Source organism: Panthera leo, chromosome B1, assembly GCF_018350215.1.
Source record: "Panthera leo isolate Ple1 chromosome B1, P.leo_Ple1_pat1.1, whole genome shotgun sequence".
NCBI classification, from domain to species: domain Eukaryota; kingdom Metazoa; phylum Chordata; class Mammalia; order Carnivora; family Felidae; genus Panthera; species Panthera leo.
The window spans coordinates 35,806,521-35,823,552 of record NC_056682.1 but is presented as its reverse complement, the minus strand read 5'-3'; the positions used below and the strand labels follow the sequence as shown (position 1 = coordinate 35,823,552).

Here is a 17,032-nt window from a genome sequence, read left to right as displayed (position 1 = left end):
GAAAAGGCCCACACCGAGAGGGTATGAAAAAAGGAAGGCGTTGAGCAGGAAAAACCCTTAATGCTGCTTCCCACTGGGTGGCAACGCAAGTCCAAGCTAGGCGATCTCACCCAGTAGGCCTCGGTGAATCCCCAGGGGCCATGAAGGTGGTGCTCACAGCGCGGTCCTCGACCAGCAGCAGCAACTTCACCTGGAAACCCGTTAGAATGCAAATTACCTCGGCCCCACCCAGCCCTCCACGACCAGAAACTGTGGCGCTGGCACCTAGCTCGGTGCTTTAACGAGCCCTCCAGGTGCGCCGAGGCACGAAGAGCAACGAATGGAGGAGCGGAATGGGGAAAGAAGGGCCTCTCCTTTAAGACGGAGCGGACGCCCCCCGCCGCCCCTTCCCGGGCCTCCTAACATCCTGCAGCGGCCGGCGGCTCTCAGGTGCGGCTGCGAGGAGGCCGGAGTGAGGGAGCCCGAGGCGCCCAGCGCACAGGGCCGGTGAGGCGGAGGCGGGCTGGCGAGCGGGTCTGGCGCCAGGGGAAGTACAGCCGGGACCGCTACGGCGCCGACGGGGCCCCCGGGCGCAGCGGGCCGGCGCCCAGCACCTTTCCAGCCCGGGCAACCTCAGCGTCGCCCCCACCCCCACCCCACCCGGCACCGCTGGCTCCGGGCTGCGGGGTTGGACGGCTGCGCCCGCCAGGGGCTCGGAATCCGGGGCGGCCGGCCGGGATGCGGGCGGGAGCGGGGAACCGGGCCTCGCCTCACGGCGGGCGCCCCTTCCTCACAGCCGCCGGGACCCCGGCGCCCGCGCCCAGAGTCATGAACCGCAGCAGCACGAGCAGCGCGGCCGAGAAGGCGCCCACAGCCATGCTCTGGGGTGAGTGAGGGTCCGGCGGGTGGAGGGTGGGGAGGGAGGCGGAGGAGAAACGGGGAGCCTCCCTGAGCCGGCCCGGCCCCCTCGCTGCCCTCCTTCCGCAGGCTGTGAGCTAAACCAGGAGAAGAGGACCTGGACCGTCAAACCCCAGAAGGAAGGGAAGCAGGACTGTAAGCTGTTGCTCAGTACGGTGGGTGTCCCGGCCCCCAGGAGGGGATGGTAGGATGGACTCGGGAGGGACGTGGCCAGCTGCGGGGGAGCAGGTGGGGGCTCTCTGGTCTCTGCAGGTGGAACAGGGGTTCCCTCCGGTGTTGAGGTGGCCTGTCTTCAAACGCTCTCAGATTTGCTTGGGGGAGAAAGCCAAAGAAGAGATGAACCTCGTGGAAATCCTGCCCCCAGCCAGCCAGGAAGACAAGAAAGCCAAGCCCATCACCATCGCCTCTCTTCAGGCCTCGGTGCTCCCCATGGTGAGCCTCCCTACCCCATCCCCCCCGCCCCCGCAGGCTTCGGGAGGCTGCCTGCCCCGGGCACTCACCGCCCTCATGAGTGGGTGTGGACGGACAAAGGTGGGATACAGCCGTTCTGCAGGAATGCAGTCCCGCCAGGGGGCCGTATAGCCAATGACTTTGAGCCTTGGACTTAGGAGGCAGGGAGCCCCGTTTCCATCCCAGCTCACCTTTTCCCAGCTTGGGCAAGTTAACCTCTCTTCAAAATCACGTTTTTAAACTTTTTGATGCTGGTGACAGGACACTGTTGATGACTTCCACATTGATTGTGTATCCAGAAGTTCTCTTATCTCTAGTAATTTGTGTTGAGTTCTCTATGCAAATCATCATTGTTAATGGCAGTTTTTGTATCTTTTTTTTTTTTTTAATTATACTACACGGTCTAGGACCTCCAGTGTACTATCGAGGAAGATTGTAATGGTAGATGTCCTTGTTCCTTTCTTAATACATATATGTATATTTTTAAAGGAGTGCTTCTAACGTTTCTCCATTAAGTGTGGCACATCTGATAAGACGATAACTTCCTTTTTCAAGTTAAGTTTTCCCCATCTAGTCCTGCTCTGCGTTTTAAAATTGAGATTTCTTCTTTTTAATCAAAAATGGTTATCAAGTGCTTTTTTAGATTTAGATGATCATAGGTTCTTTCTTCTTTAACCTGTTAAGGTGGTGAGTTATATTAATAGAATACTCTTCAGCCAACTTTGCATTCCTAAGATAAACACTGATTGATCATACTGTGAATTTCTAGATTTGTTTTGCTAATATATTTTTTAAAAATTTAAATCTTACATACTCGTGAGGTTGGCCTATCTTATTTGGGTGTCAAGGTACACTAGCCTCATGAACTGGGGGATGGAGTGTTCTCTCCTTCTATATGGTGGAACAGTGAATGTAAGACCGGTATCATCTGTCCCTGAAGATCTGGGAGTCCCATCTGTAAAACTGCCCCAAAACTCCCCCCCCCACCCCCATCTATGAGCTCTCCCTAGATCTCCTTCATTCCCAGGGTTTTATTTTTAAAGACCATCTATACAAATCAAAACTTTGATATTTATTTCTATACACCCAATCCCTCTCTTGTGCTCCAGATCCTGTGTCCAACTCAGTGTATTTAATAGATATCTAAGAGATAACCCAAACTTAACAAATCCAAATCCAGATTCTTGATTTTTATCTATAATCTCTTCTCCCACCCCCAAACCTGAGCCTCTCCCAGAATATAATTGCTCTTCCAGTTATTCAGGACAAAAACTTCTTTCTCTAACACCACATATCACCAGCAAATCCTGTTGGCTCTGCCTTCACAGTGTACCCCCATCTGACCACCTGTCACCACCCCTGCCATGTCCTGGCCCAGGTGCTCAGTTTTATTGCAGAGTCTCCTAACTGGTCCACCAACCCCCACCCTTGGTTCCTTATAGTCTATTCCAGGGTTCCACAAACTACAGGATTAAATCCAGCCTACTGCGTGTTTTTGTAAATGAAGTATTATTGAAACACAGGCACGCTCTTTCATTTTGTATATTATCCGTACCTGTTTTCCCTTGGTAACAGAACTGAGTAGTCTCCACAGAGACCATAAGGCTCACAAGCCTAAAATACTGGATATCTACAGAAAGAAGTTCCCCAATTTCTGGTCTATTCTATGTATGCACCAGGTGCCAGAAGGATCCTTTTAAACAAAAGTCAGACCATGTCGCTTCTCTGTTAGAACACTTATGTCAGTGGCTTCCCATTTCACTTAGAATGAAATCCAAGATCCTTTATGTTCTGGCTCTTAGAAACCTCTCTTAAACTCACCCTTTGGTACTCTCCCCTCCCTAATCCTGCTCAAACTACACTGGCTTTCTTGATTGTACCTTGAAAATTTCAAACATACCCCCTTCCTGGGAGTCTTGCATTTACTGTTCCCCATGCTAGGAATTCACTTGCCCCTCACTTCAGCCTTTGTTCATATGTCACCTCATTCAAGAAGTCTTTCCCAGGGCACCTGGGTGGCTCAGTTGGTTGGGCTCTCAATCATGGCTAAGGTCTTGATCTCACAGTCGTGAGTTTGGTCCCCGTGTCTGACGTGAATCCTGCTTTTTTTTTTTAAAATTTTTTTTTTTTTTTTTTTAACATTTATTCATTTTTGAGACAGAGAGAGACAGAGCATGAACGGGGGAAGGTCAGAGAGAGAGGGAGACACAGAATCCGAAACAGGCTCCAGGCTCTGAGCTGTCAGCACAGAGCCCGACGCGGGGCTCGAACTCACAGACCGCGAGATCATGACCTGAGCCGAAGTCGGATGTTCAACCGACCGAGCCACCCAGGCGCCCCTGACGTGAATCCTGCTTTAAAAAAAAGTCTTCCTGACCACAAACCGCATCCCCTCTTCCTACCCTTCCGTAACCACTTTTTCTCCATTGGAACCCATCACTGCCTTCAGTTTTCATCTGTGCCTGTCTTTCTCCCCAACAAGGATACAAGCTCCAAGACAGCAAAGACTTTGCCTTTTCATTTACTGCCTTAGCCATAATGCCTATATACCATATGTTATGGTATGTTGTAGAAACTGGTATATTGTAGACACTCAACATATAATGAGTGAGTAAGGAAGTGAACAAACTGTGTGCAACTGGTTTGATTTTAAACTATTGTCATTTAAGTTTTAGGTCTAGATGTTTCCATTTCTTTGAGTCAGTTTTTATATCTGCTTTATTGAGATATAATTTATATACAGTAAGATCCACCAGTGTTAAGTATACCACTTGATGCATTTGATAAATGTATATAATTTTGTAACTACCACTGCAATCAAAGTAGAGAAAAATTTCCTTCACCCCCCAAAATTTCCTCATGCCTCTTTGCGGTCAGCCCTTTCCACCTATCACTGCCTCTGGCAACCATTGATCTACTTTCACTACTCTTTTGTCTTGTCTAGAATTTCATTTAAAGGGAATCATGCAATACATAGTGTCTGGTACCTGGCTTTTTTCACTTAGCATAATACTTTGAGATTTATCTATGTTGTTGGTGAAACAGTAATGTGCTCCTTTTTTATGTCTGAGTAACATTCTATTTTACAAGTACATATATATGTCAAGATTTATTTATTCATTCACTTGTTAGCAGACATTTGGATAGTTTCTAGTTTTTTGTTTTTTGGGTTTTTTTTTTTTCATTTTTGAGAAAGAGTCTAAGCAGGGGAGGGGCAGAGAGACAGAGTGGGACAGAGGATCCCAAGCAGGCTCCGCGCTGACAGCAGTGAGCCCAAGGCAGGGCTCAAACTCACAAATTGTGAGATCATGATCTGAGCCAAAATCAGACGCTCAACCAACTGAGCCCCCCAGGTGCCCTGGGTAGTTTCTAGTTTTATACTATGAATAAAGCTGCTATGAAGTTTGAGTGTATTTGTATGCACATGTTTTCATTTCTCTTGTGTAAATACCTAGGAGTAATACTGCAGAATCATTAGTAAGCATAGGTTAAACTTTATTTCCCCCCTCCCATCCTCTTGGCATATGTTAAACCTTACACACCACTGCCAAACTATTTTCTGAATTACTACACCATTTTGCATTCCTACCAGTTGTTTCACATCCTCCCCAACACTTTGCATTGTCAGTCTTAATTGTAGCCATTCATAAATTTAGGCCATATGTATAGTGGCATCTCATTGTGGTTATTATTTATATTTCTTTGATGACTAGTGATATTGACCATCTTGTTGTCTGGTCATTTGATATCTTCTTTTGTAAAATGCCTGTTTAGATGTTTTGCCCATTTTTAAATCAAGTTATTGAGTTGTAGAAGTTCTTTATATATTTTGGATACAAGTCTTTTATCAAAAATATTTATTTCAAATATTTTCTGCTAGTACATGACTTGCCTTTTCATTCATAATGATTTCTTCAAAGAGCACAAGTTTTTAATTTTTATGAAGTCCAATTTGGTATTTTCTCCTCTTATGGTTCTTTTTTTTTGGGGGGGGGTGTCCTGAGAAATCATTGCCTAAACTAAGGTCGCAAATGTCTTTTTCTAAGCTTTCTTCTAGAAGTGCTATTGTTTAAGCTCTTACATTTGTCTGTATTCCTCCATTTCAAGATAATTTTTTTGTATGGTATAAAATAAGCGTAGAGAAACATTTTTTTCCCAAGCTGATACCCACTGCTCTAGCACTATTTTCTTTTTTTTTTTTTTAAGACTGTCCTTTCACTATACAATTATGCTGGCATTTTGCTATAAATCAGTTGCCTGTGTATGTATGCATATATTCCTGTATTTTGTTTCATTGATTTGTATTTGTATCTTTACTCTCATGACAGACTGATTTGATTATTATAGTTTTGTAGTTAGTCTTAAAATTAGTGTGTCTTCCAACTTTGTTTTTCTTTTCCAAAATTGTGTTGGCAATTCTAGGTCCTGAACATTTCCACATAGATTTCAAAATAGGCTTTCTTTGAAAATCAGTCTGTTGATGGGGCGCCTGGGTGGCGCAGTCGGTTGGGCGTCCGACTTCAGCCAGGTCACGATCTCGCGGTCCGTGATTTCCAGCCCCGCGTCAGGCTCTGGGCTGATGGCTCAGAGCCTGGAGCCTGTTTCCGATTCTGTGTCTCCCTCTCTCTCTGCCCCTCCCCCGTTCATGCTCTGTCTCTCTCTGTCCCAAAAATAAATAAACGTTGAAAAAAAAAAAATTAAAAAAGAAAAGAAAAAATCAGTCTGTTGGGTTGTGACTGAGATTGTATTGAATCTATAGACTATTCTGGGGGGAATTGGCATCTTAACAATTTTTAGTCATTAATAATTGAGCATATGTTTCTCTATTTGTTTAAGTCTTTCACTTTTTACTCTAATGTATGTCTTTAACTTAACTTTTCCTACTAATATTTTGTAGTTTTCAGGGAACTGGTTGTGTACATACTTTGTAAGATCTACCCCAACATACTGCTACATTTGATTTTAGGTGCTATTGTAAATGGTATTAAAGTATTTAATGAAAGATAATTCACATGCCATAAGCTTCACCTATTACGTGTACAATCAGATGGTTTTTAGTAAATTAAAAGTTGTATGCCCATCACAGCCTAAGTGTAGAACATTCTCATCACCCTCAAAAGTAATCCCATACCTACTAGCAGTCACTCCCCATTTCCCACACTCACCTGCAACACTAGGCAGCTGTTCATCTATTTTCTGCCTATTTTTGGCTACTCTAGACAGTTCATATAAATGGAATCCCAAAACGTGTGGTCTTTTGTGACTACTCCTTTCACAGCATAATGTGTGGTGTTTTTTTTTTTTAATGTTTATTTATTTTTGAGAGAGAGAGAGTGGCAGAGCGTGAGCAGAGGAGGGGCAGAGAGAGAGGAAGACACAGAATTCAAAGCAGGCTCCAGGCTCTGAGCTATCAGCCCAGAGCCCCATGCAAGGCTCAAACTCGTGAACCGCGAGATTATGACCTGAACCAAAGTCTCAGCCACCCAGGTAGCCCCACATAGCATTATGTTTTTAAGGTTCATCCATGTTGTAGCATATAGCACTACTTTCTTTTTATTGCCAAGTAATACCCATCATATGAATATATATAAAATCATCCATTCAGCAGCTGATGGACACCTGTTTTATGTCTACCTTTTGGCTATTATGAAGGCTGTTATGAACATTCATGTACAAACTTTTATATGAATATATGTTTTCATTGCTCTTGAGCATATCTCTGGGAGTGCAATTGCTAGGTCATTGTGGTAGCTTTATGTATGTAACATTTTGAGGAACTGCCAGATTATTTTCCAATGTAGTCACACCATTTTACAATCCCACCAACAGAATATGAGGATTCCACTTTCCCCACATCCTTGCAATACTTACCATTGTCTATAATTTTGATTAGTCATTTTAGTGGGTGTGAACTGACAGTTCAATGTGGTTTTGGTTTGCTTTACCTAATGGCTAATGATGTTGCATCTCTCTTCATGTGTTTATTGGTCATTTGTATATCTTTTTTGCAGAATTGTCTATTCAGGTCTTCATTTTTTTTAAATTGCATTTGAGTTTGACATTTTAATATTGGTCTTTTTACTTTAAATTGTATGAGTGCTTTATATACTCTGCATACAAGCCCCTTATCAGATGATTTGCAAATATTTTCTCCCATTTTCTGAGTTGTCTTCTCAATTTCTTGATGATATCATTTGCAGCACAGAAGTTTTGAATTTTGATGTAGTCTAATTTCTATGTTTTATCTTGTTTCTTGTGCTGCTAGTATCAAATCTAAGAACTTGTCACCTAATCCAAGGTCATGAAAATTTGCTCCAATGTTTTCTTCTAGGGGTTTTATAGTTTTAACTCTTCTAGTTAATTAACTCCATGATCTATTTGGAGTTCATTTTTGTGTATAGTATAACGTATGCAAATGTATTTTTAAATTTCATTTTATCATTGTTCAGTAGTAGTATATAGTTACATAATTGCGTTGGGTTTTTTTGCTATTATTTGACCTTGCGAAACTTGCATAGAAATCCTAGCAGCTTTTTGTTGATTCCTTATGGATTTATTCATGTCATCTGTGAATAAAGTCAGTTCAACTTCTTGCATTCTTTTTTCTTGTCTTCCTTCACTGACTAGGACCTCAAATATAATGTCAAATAAAAGTGGTGACAGCATGTCTGTCCTTGCCTTTTTCTCTTCTACCAGTGTTCAGCCTTCTACCATGAAGACACATGAAGGATTTTTGTACAGATGTCCTATATGAGGATGAGGATGTTCCCTTCTGGTTCTAATTTATTGAGATGCTGTTGAGTTTTGTCCAAGAATTTTTTTCTGCATCTATTGAGGGGTTTTTTGGCCTCCTTTATTAAGTGGCAAATTACATTTATTGATTTTTTTTCAAATTTTATTTTTATTAACTTTTAGTTTTTTTATTTTAGGTAGGCTCCACACTTAAAGTGGAGCTGACACTCATGACCCTGAGATTAAGAATGTCATGCTCTACCAACTGAGCCAGCTAGGCACCCCATCAAATTTTAAACCCATTGTACATTCTTGGGGTAAGCCCCATTTGATCATGATATATTATCCTTTTATATATTACTGGATTCCATTTGCTAATATTTTATTAAGGATATTTGTTTTGGGGCACCTGGCTGGCTCAGTCAGGAGAGCGTGTGGCTCTTAATCTCAGGGTTGTAAGTTTGAGCTCCACACTGGGTGTAGAGATTACTTAAAAATAGTATCTTTTTAAAAAATATTTGTGTCTACATTTATGAACAACATTGGACTGTACTTTTCTTGTCATGCTTTTATCTGGTTTTAGTGTTAGGGTCATGCTGGCCTCATAAAATGAGAAGGAAAGTATTCTCTCCTTTTTTGTTTTCTGAAACAGTTCGTGTAACTTTGGTATTTTTTTCTTAAATGTTTTGATAGAATTCATGTGAAGCAATCTGGTTAACTGCAAGTTAAATTTCTTTAATAAATTTAGGACAGTTTGGGTTGTTTTTCTTAAGAGAGATTTGTTTATGTCTTTCAAGGAGTTTTTCCATTTTGTCCACATTGTCAAATTCATTGGCATAGGGTTGTCCATAATATTTCCTTTCTTCCTCTTCTGTAAAATCTGTAGTAAACTCTGCTGTCTTATTCCTGATATTGATAATTTGTGTCTTCTTCCCCTTTTCTTTGTGCAGTCTGGTTAGAGGTTTAATATTTTTATCCATCTTTTTCAAGAACCAGCTTCTGGTCTCAACTTTTCTCTATTGTTTACCCACTTTTGTATTTTATTGATCTCTGTTCTTTATTTCCTTTCTTCTGTCTGTGTGGGTTTTAATTTGCTCTTTTTCTAGTTTTGTAAGGCAGAATCTTACATTATTGATTTAATTTTTTTTCTCACTTCTCTGTATACCTCTTTTTTTGTTGTTGTTTTATTTTTTTAACGTTTATTTATGTTTGAGACCAAGAGAGAGAGCATGAACAGGGGAGGGTCAGAGAGAGGGAGACACAGAATCTGAAACAGGCTCCAGGCTCTGAGCTGTCAGCACAGAGCCCGACGCGGGGCTCGAACTCACATACTGCGAGATCATGACCTGAGCCGAAGTCAGCCGCTCAACCGACCAAGTCACCCAGGCGCCCCTCTGTATACCTCTTAAGGTGTCTTCACACAAGCACCATCCACCAAATTCTGCTTGCAACTCACTGGTCCAGAAATTAGTATTGCGGTCACTGCCAACTGCACAGGAAACTGGGGAATACGGTCTATGGCGGGTACAATATTAGGGCGCTGATATTATGGGAAAAGGGAAGAATGGATATTGGATAAGCAATGAGAAGCCTCTGCCACATCTGGTAAATATGTCTCCATATCTTCAACATTTCTATGTGCTCACATTTTAGGCATGTATCTTATAAGCAGTAAGTAGCTAAACTTTGTTTTAATCTATCTAGCCAATAATATCTGTTTATGTTTACTGTGATGCTATCATACTTGGATTTATTTGTAACATGTACTTTGTGCTTCTATGTTCATTGATTTTTCATTTTTTCTTCTTTTTCCTTTTTCTGTCTTTTATTAGATTAAGGTTTCTTTCCCCCTTTTCCTTTCTACTGGTTTGGAACTGTAGAGTCTCACTCTACTTTTTAGCGTAGTTTTCCTTAATTTTTTAACAATCATACATGACCAATTTAAAATTAATGCTATATTCCTCTCTCCCATACAATCCAGGGAACTTTCCTGAGCACCCTTTTCTTAACCGACCTGTTATTATCATGTAGTGTTTTAGCTTCAACTTGTTTTAAACCCACTCAATACTAGTCATTACTAGTACTATTTTATTTTACAGTAATGCTTACTTGGATTTGTCTTAGTTGACCAAGTTGCTTGCTCACCACTGCTGCTCATATCCACTTCTTCCTTCTCAATTCGATTGTCAGCTTTTTGAGACCTCTTTTAATAGGTCTGGGAGGAGCGAACTTACTTGGGCTCTGCCTGGAAATGTCTTTATTTTACCCTCATTCCTTCATGGTAGTTTGGTTCTGTATAATTCTACACAGAGAGGTCCTTTCCCTCAAAACGTTGAAGACGCCGTTCTGGTCTTCTGGTTTCTGACGTTGCTGTTGAAACCCTCAGTCTGTCTGCCTATTGTTCCTTTTCTGGACATCTGTCTTTCCTCTCTGGTTTAAGATAGCCTCTTTGTTTTTGGTATATACCATTTCACTATGGGATGTTCAGATGTACATTTACTTTTATTTATCTATTCAGGACCTAGGTTTCCTGGACATGAGGATCTGTGTCTTTGGTTGTTTCTAGAAGCTCTTGGTTATCACTTTGCACATTGTGTTGTTTCTAGTCCCTTACTGTGATTAGATGCGTCTTAGATCTCATTCTGTCCTCTGTATCTCTCAGCCTCTCCTTCGTATTTCATTCCTCTTGTCTCTGTGCTATGTACCGGGTCGTTTCTTCACAGCATGGTTCCAGTTTACTGATACTTGCTTTAGCTGGTGTATTCTTTTTAACCATTTGTTCAGTCTAGAAGCTGCATTTGGTTCTTGTTATTTCTCATAATACCTTGTTGTTATGCTTCTGATTCCTACTTCTATGTTTGTTTGACTTTCATCAACCTAATGTCATAACTGCTAGACTGTTCTTTTCTCTCTGGCTCTTGGCTGCATCGGTCTACAGTCGTCTCGTTTCCTTCTGCTCACTCTAGCAGGACCGTGCCTTGGACATTTTGTCACTTTACACGGTGAGGCATCTTCGTGGTTCCACTGTTTTCTCCAAGAGAATTCTGTGTGAGGAAAATTGACAGCACCCCAAGGGATTGGTTTTGTGCTTGTGCCTGCTGTTGGCCCCAGGAGTCACCAGCCTGGGATCTTATACGGGTCTGTTGGCTTCGCAGTGCCCACCAAGTGAATTCAAGCTTGGTGTGAGTGGCAGGTACAGCCATGGGTTTTTAAGTTCTCACAGGAGACTTCTTTTATCCCACATGCATTTCCTTATTCCCTTCCTTCAGTGGAGAGGAGTTCCTGGTGGGTGGGTTTGGGATTCTTCCGTCCCCCATCCTTGCCCCCGACCCTGGAGCTTCTTCCTGAGGTGCACCCGTGGAGGACCCCAGCCCCATTCAGTGGGCCCCGTGACCGCACGCCTCTCTGGAGCCCAGGCCTGTCTCCTGTCCATGAGCGCATGTTAAAACCCAAGGCCGAGGCTGTTTTCGGGCACATTTTCCCTTCAGCAGCTACAGCACTGGTGCTTGTGCGTGCTGCCCTCCTTTCTGGTGCACAGGGCCTCTTCCTTCTGTCCTGCTGTTCAACCAAGCAGTGAAAACATCGGAATACATTTTATCCAGCATTTCTAGGCATTGGTGGCTACAGAGTTTCAGTTTTTGCTTGTCTCCTTCCTGTCTGAGCCAGAAACTCTAAATTAATATCCCTAAGCCCCAGTTCCCTCCTCTGTAAAGGAACGGCCCCTCTTTGTGGGCTTGTTGTGAGGGGTTAAAAGAGGAAAGCAGGTGAAATGCTTAGCATAGGGCCTGGCATACGGTAGGAAGTCAATAAATTTGAGTATCATCACTGATACAATAGAAAATGTGGAAAGTTTGGAAGAGTATCAAGAAAAGAAACACTGTCCACTGAAAATTAGGGTTCACACTTAATAGAATTCTAACTTTATTCATATGTATATCCACACATGTAAGACAAAAGTAGTACTGTACATACAACTTTGCATCTGCTCTTCTCATTTGATTAGTGTCTTATTCGGGTTGGGCCACCATAACAAAGTACCAGAGAGTGAAGGACTTAATGTGCATCTATCTTGTCATAGTTGTAGAGGCTGAAAGTCTGAGACCAGGGTGCCAGTGTGGTCAGATTTGGGTAGGATCATCTTCCTAGCTTGCAGATGGCTGCCTGTTCTCTGTGTCCTCACACAGCAGAGAGACAGAGACAGAGAGAAATCTCTGGTCTCCTTTATAAGGGCACCAGTCCCATCATGAGGGCCCAGCTCTCATGACCTCATCTAACCCTAATTACCTCCCAAAGGCCTCATCTCCAGATACTATCACATTGGAGGTTAGGGCTTCACATAAGAATTCGGCAGGGGCACGTGGATGGCTCAGTTAAGCATGTGACTTTCGGCTCAGGTCACGATCTCATGGCTTCTGGGTTTGAGCCCCACCGTTGAGCTCTGTGCTGACAACTCAGAGCCTGGAGCCTGCTTCGGAATCTGTGTTTCCATCTCTCTCTTCCCCATGAGTTCTCTCTCTCTCTCTCAAAAATAAACAAACATTAAAAAATGTTAAAAAAAAGAATTTGGGGGACACAATTTAATCTGTAGCCATCAGACTTCTCTAACAGCTGCCCCTCAGCTTAGAAGCCTGTCTGTGATCTTTAACAAGAATGGGATTATCAGATTCACAGTCTTCCATTTGAATCCACCTCAACAGGGAGGGCCAAGGGCTTAATAACACAATGAGGTCCAGAGAACCTGTGAAATGTGTGTAGTTGGGGTTTGGGGAATAAATTCTGAACGTTTCTATTAGACACCATCCCCCAGACAGGTGCCAGGCCTGAGTGAGCCCATCTTTTCTGCTCTTGCCCCTACATCCCTCCTTCTGCAGGTCATGATGGGATTGGAGCTTTCTCCTCCAGTCACTTTCCAGCTCCGGGCTGGCTCTGGACCCGTGTTCCTCAGTGGCCAGGAATGTTATGGTAAGTTGGAGCTTGGACCTGAGGCGGGTCTGACTATAGTGCCTAGCACAGGGCCAAGGGAATAGGTATTCAAACGCTGGATGGATTCTTGAATTACTAGAGAAAATCTCCAAAGGCAACGTGATGGCCGGTAGCCTGGAATGGAAGTTCTCCTTTACCTCCCCGCCATGTCCTCTGTGGGCTGCAGTCCTCTTGCCTGTACCATGAGGGTGGGTGTAGACTTGATTTCATCTTCAAAGAGCCACTGTGAGGAATAAATGGGATACTCAGGGAGAAGCAGTTTGCATGATAGCTAGTACTAGCCCGCATGTAAAATGTTAGGTGCTATGAGGTATGTAGCTGGAGGAGCAATATAGGCTCTATCAAATCACTGTGCTGTTGACTCTTCTCATATCCTTCTCAGCCCAGTTGTGCCTCTGTATCAGGGTACAGTTACTCAAAAACCCTGGCAGGCTCCACTTCCCTTAGGATGAGGTCTAAATTCCTTAGCTGCTGTTTCCATTTCCTCCCTTCCCTTGTGCTCTCTGCTCACCCTCACCCTCCTCTGAATCCTTCCCAGCCAGAGCCACAGCTTACCACCTCACCTGCCCTCCTCTACCACCCCAGCTTTCTGGGGTCCCGGACCCCTCACTCCATCTGAGCTTCCACTTTGTCAGGCCAGAAAGGGTCTCTAGGAAGCGGCAGGTGCTGGCTTTCCCAAGGCAGCTCTGAGAGCAAGACCGATCGTGGAACAGGAGCTAGGCCAAGACCTGGAGCTCAGCATCCCTGCTCCCTTTCCATACCCTCACAGACACTTCAGACCTGTCCTGGGAGGAGGAGGAGGAGGAGGAGGAGGAGCTGGAGGAGGAGGAAGAGGAGGAAGATGACAGCGATGATGATGACGATGATGATGTTGATGTAGATGTGTCCCTAGAGGAGGAGACCCCTATTAAACAAGTCAAGAGGCTAGCATCCCAGAAGCAGACAGGTGTTGCCAAGGTGAGGGAAGGGACACCCCCCCACACACAGGCTCCTCAGAAACCTGGGCCAGGCCTCCTGAGTTGAGTGTGAGTGTACAGAGGCCTGGGGTCCTGCCAGGTGCCCAGCAGGAGTCTGCTGGCCCTGGACCCTGCCCTAACTGTCCCCATGCTGCTTGTGTTTGCTTCCCAGAAAAAAAAGGTGGAAAAAGAAGAGGAGGCAGTGAGGTAACTCTTTCCATCTGTTAACGTGGCCAAAATCTTACAGCTGAAGCCTATAGGGTTAGAAAGGGTCTGGCGTGTGTGCATGTTTGTGACCACACAGGTGTGCTGTCTCTGATGGCCGGCACAGCCTTTTTTGGAAGGCATCAAAGTATTCTTATCTTCTGACCTAATTCCACTCATGGTAACCCCTTCCCAAGGACCCCATCCAAAATACAGGTAAAATCATATGCACTAAGAAACTGATCCCTGCATTATTCAAGTAATAGTGAAAAATGGAAGCATTCTAAGTGTCTACCAATATAGTAGATTAAGCTGGGTCACATTTTCCCAGTAGAATGTGACATAATGCCTATGAAGAATATAGCATCCTGGAAAGTGTTTACAGAATTTAAAAAGAACAGGATCTTAAATCATTTTCATGTTATTTCACATGTTTTTAGAAGAAAAAGCAAAAAGTCCTGCAAGGAAACACACCAAAATGTTAATACCGGTGGGAGGTAAAGAAACAAGTGATTTCTATTTGCTATATTTTGTGCAATGTAGTTAAATATTACTTTTATAATGAAAGAGACCTATTTGTGATAAATAAAAGAAAGCAGGTGGAAGTCTAACAAGAAAACACCTCTTGTTAAGAGAGAGTCAGAATGGTCCCAGCAGGTGACGGGGTGGAGAGGTGAATTCTGCAGCCTCCCAGCTCTCCATATCACAGCCCCTGGCTTTCCTGGAAGTGGCCAGGGCCCTGCATTGCAGTGTAGGCATTAGGAGGTTCTGGGCTACTGGTGTCCTGCTGAGCTCTCTCTCTTTCTCACCCTCATCCCCTCTCCTGGCCTCCCCACCCTATTCCAGACCCAGCCTTAAAGACAAGAGTACTGTGAAAAAGGTAAGTACCAGGAGAAGGGGCTGGTCTTCCTGGGGGCAAAGGGAGGGAGTGGGACTCTGGTGCCCTCCCTTCTCTCCATAGGCCAAACCCACACTCAAACCTAAAAAGCCAGGATCCAAGAAATGAGGAGCCAGGAGTGGCCTGGCTGCAGTGACGGAGGGAGAGCCAGCTAGAACACCATACAGAGTGGCCTTCCTGCGGGTGTGCTGCAACCCCATGTTCCCCCCCACCCAGCCTCTCTCCCTCTGAGTCTGAATGTGATGGAGCTGTTGGGGGCAACACAAGGGGCCCACACTCCAACTATCAAGTTTCAGCAGGACCTGGAGGGAAGAGCCCTGACCTCAGAGCCCCAATAAAGTTTGCTTTGCCGGGACCTTGTTTCTGCCATCTGTTCCAGAGGGCCTGTCCTTATTGCTGGCTGCAGTGAGCCCGTGTGCCCAGCAGAGGGAGGCCATGTGCCAGCACACCCCTACCTGGTGGCTGGCCCGCCACCTGGACTGAGGCTGAGGCACCCAGCCAGCCAGCTGGGCTCTGTTCTGTTCTTTCATCTCCCTCTCATGTCCTCAAACTCCCACCCATTCCAACCCCCCCAGCTTTGGGACAAAAAACCAAGGGTCTCAACCCCCTGCACAGCTTCAACTTTGTGCCCTTGTCCTGAGGGAGGGAGCTCCAGACATTGTGGGTCTTCCTGTGTCCACACTCCCTTCTGGCTGGTTTTCCAGGTAGAGAGTCAGAAGGCTAGAGCTGCCTGCCCCCCACTGGGAAGGGCCTTAGCCCCTGTCAGACTAGCCTGGGGATCTTCTCTCCTGGCCCTAATCACGTGTTCATTATCAAATGCACAGACCAGGACATCTATTGGAACCTCGGATCAATGCTAATGCTGCTCTCCCAGGCTTGCCTCTCCTGTTCAGGGTGAGCTCCTGTTCATTTGTGTGAAGATCTGTGTCAAGCAGGAGCCCAGAGGCCTGGACCTTCAAGGAAGCCCTCCCAGACAGGGCAGATGAGGCAGGCCTTGCAGAAGCTATTGAGGGTCTCTTACAGGGGTGGACAGGTAAACACTTTTAACTCTCATGCGAGGGTTCACCCAGGGCAATTCTCGGAGCCATGGGAACAGGGCTCAACAAATTGTTAGGGTAAGGCAATAGGGGATTGGCAAGGGGATGAATGACCCATTGGGTGGCTCTGGGCTCCTGCCCTCTCCCAGGCCTGCACAGCCACTTTGGAGCCCGGCTCACCCATTGTGACACACAGATAGCCTCCCACTGGAGGTTATAGTTGCAGGGCCTCCACTGGGCTTCTCCCTGGCCCTCCTCTACACCCCCAGTGGCCAAACCTAAAGTGGGCCAATGGGGAAATGGCCCTGTCCTCTCTCCAGGATCCCCAGGCATGGGTCCCAGAAGGTTGGAGGTCTTTGAATGCCTGCACGGGAAGGTCAGCAACTAGGCTTGCATGTTCCTGTTCAGCTTCAGTTTCTTTTAATGCCAGAAGAGACTGAGAATGGTAGCTTAGCATTCTTGCTGCTTGCTTTCTACATCCCAGGAGACAGATGTGGGCACCGTCCCACCCTCGAGCAAATGAGAATGAGCCACTGACCTCAGGTCACCCAGAGAGCGACAAGGCACATGGGTTCACATCAGGCTCCAGGTGGGCAGCGACCATTTACCATGGCCTCATGCCACAGTGACACAGGGTAAACAAGACAAATTCTTCACCTTCAAGCCACCTACAGTCTAGTGGAAACACAAAAGCCAACAGCAAAATTTCAGTTACTGTCAAGTGCTTTGGAGGAAGTGAGACAGCACTTCTCCAGCCTGGAATTAGCCTATTAGGAGATCAGAGAAAGCCCCTCAAAGGAGAAGACTGACAAGAAGAGGGTGGCAGGCTCCATGAGTAGCTGGCAGAAGGACACTCCCAGGAGCAGGAACAGAGC

The 17,032-nt window shown here is 45.0% G+C and overlaps 1 protein-coding gene across 2 annotated transcripts; it reads left to right on the top strand.

The window, feature by feature from the left end:
- The first annotated feature begins 269 nt into the window (after positions 1–269).
- NPM2 (nucleophosmin/nucleoplasmin 2) lies at positions 270–15,468 on the top strand. 2 transcript variants are annotated; one of them, XM_042933856.1, is made up of 9 exons: positions 270–486; positions 776–865; positions 967–1,052; positions 1,204–1,329; positions 12,951–13,041; positions 13,832–14,019; positions 14,191–14,225; positions 15,069–15,102; positions 15,184–15,468. In XM_042933856.1, the coding sequence occupies exons 2-9, from the start codon at positions 808–810 to the stop codon at positions 15,226–15,228; spliced, it is 663 nt and encodes a 220-aa protein (XP_042789790.1). In that variant the 5' UTR covers positions 270–486; positions 776–807; the 3' UTR covers positions 15,229–15,468. The 2 variants fall into 2 exon arrangements, with proteins under 2 accessions (XP_042789790.1, XP_042789789.1); XM_042933855.1 differs by lacking the exon at positions 270–486 and having other exon boundaries at positions 758–865.
- Positions 15,469–17,032: the final 1,564 nt, after the last annotated feature.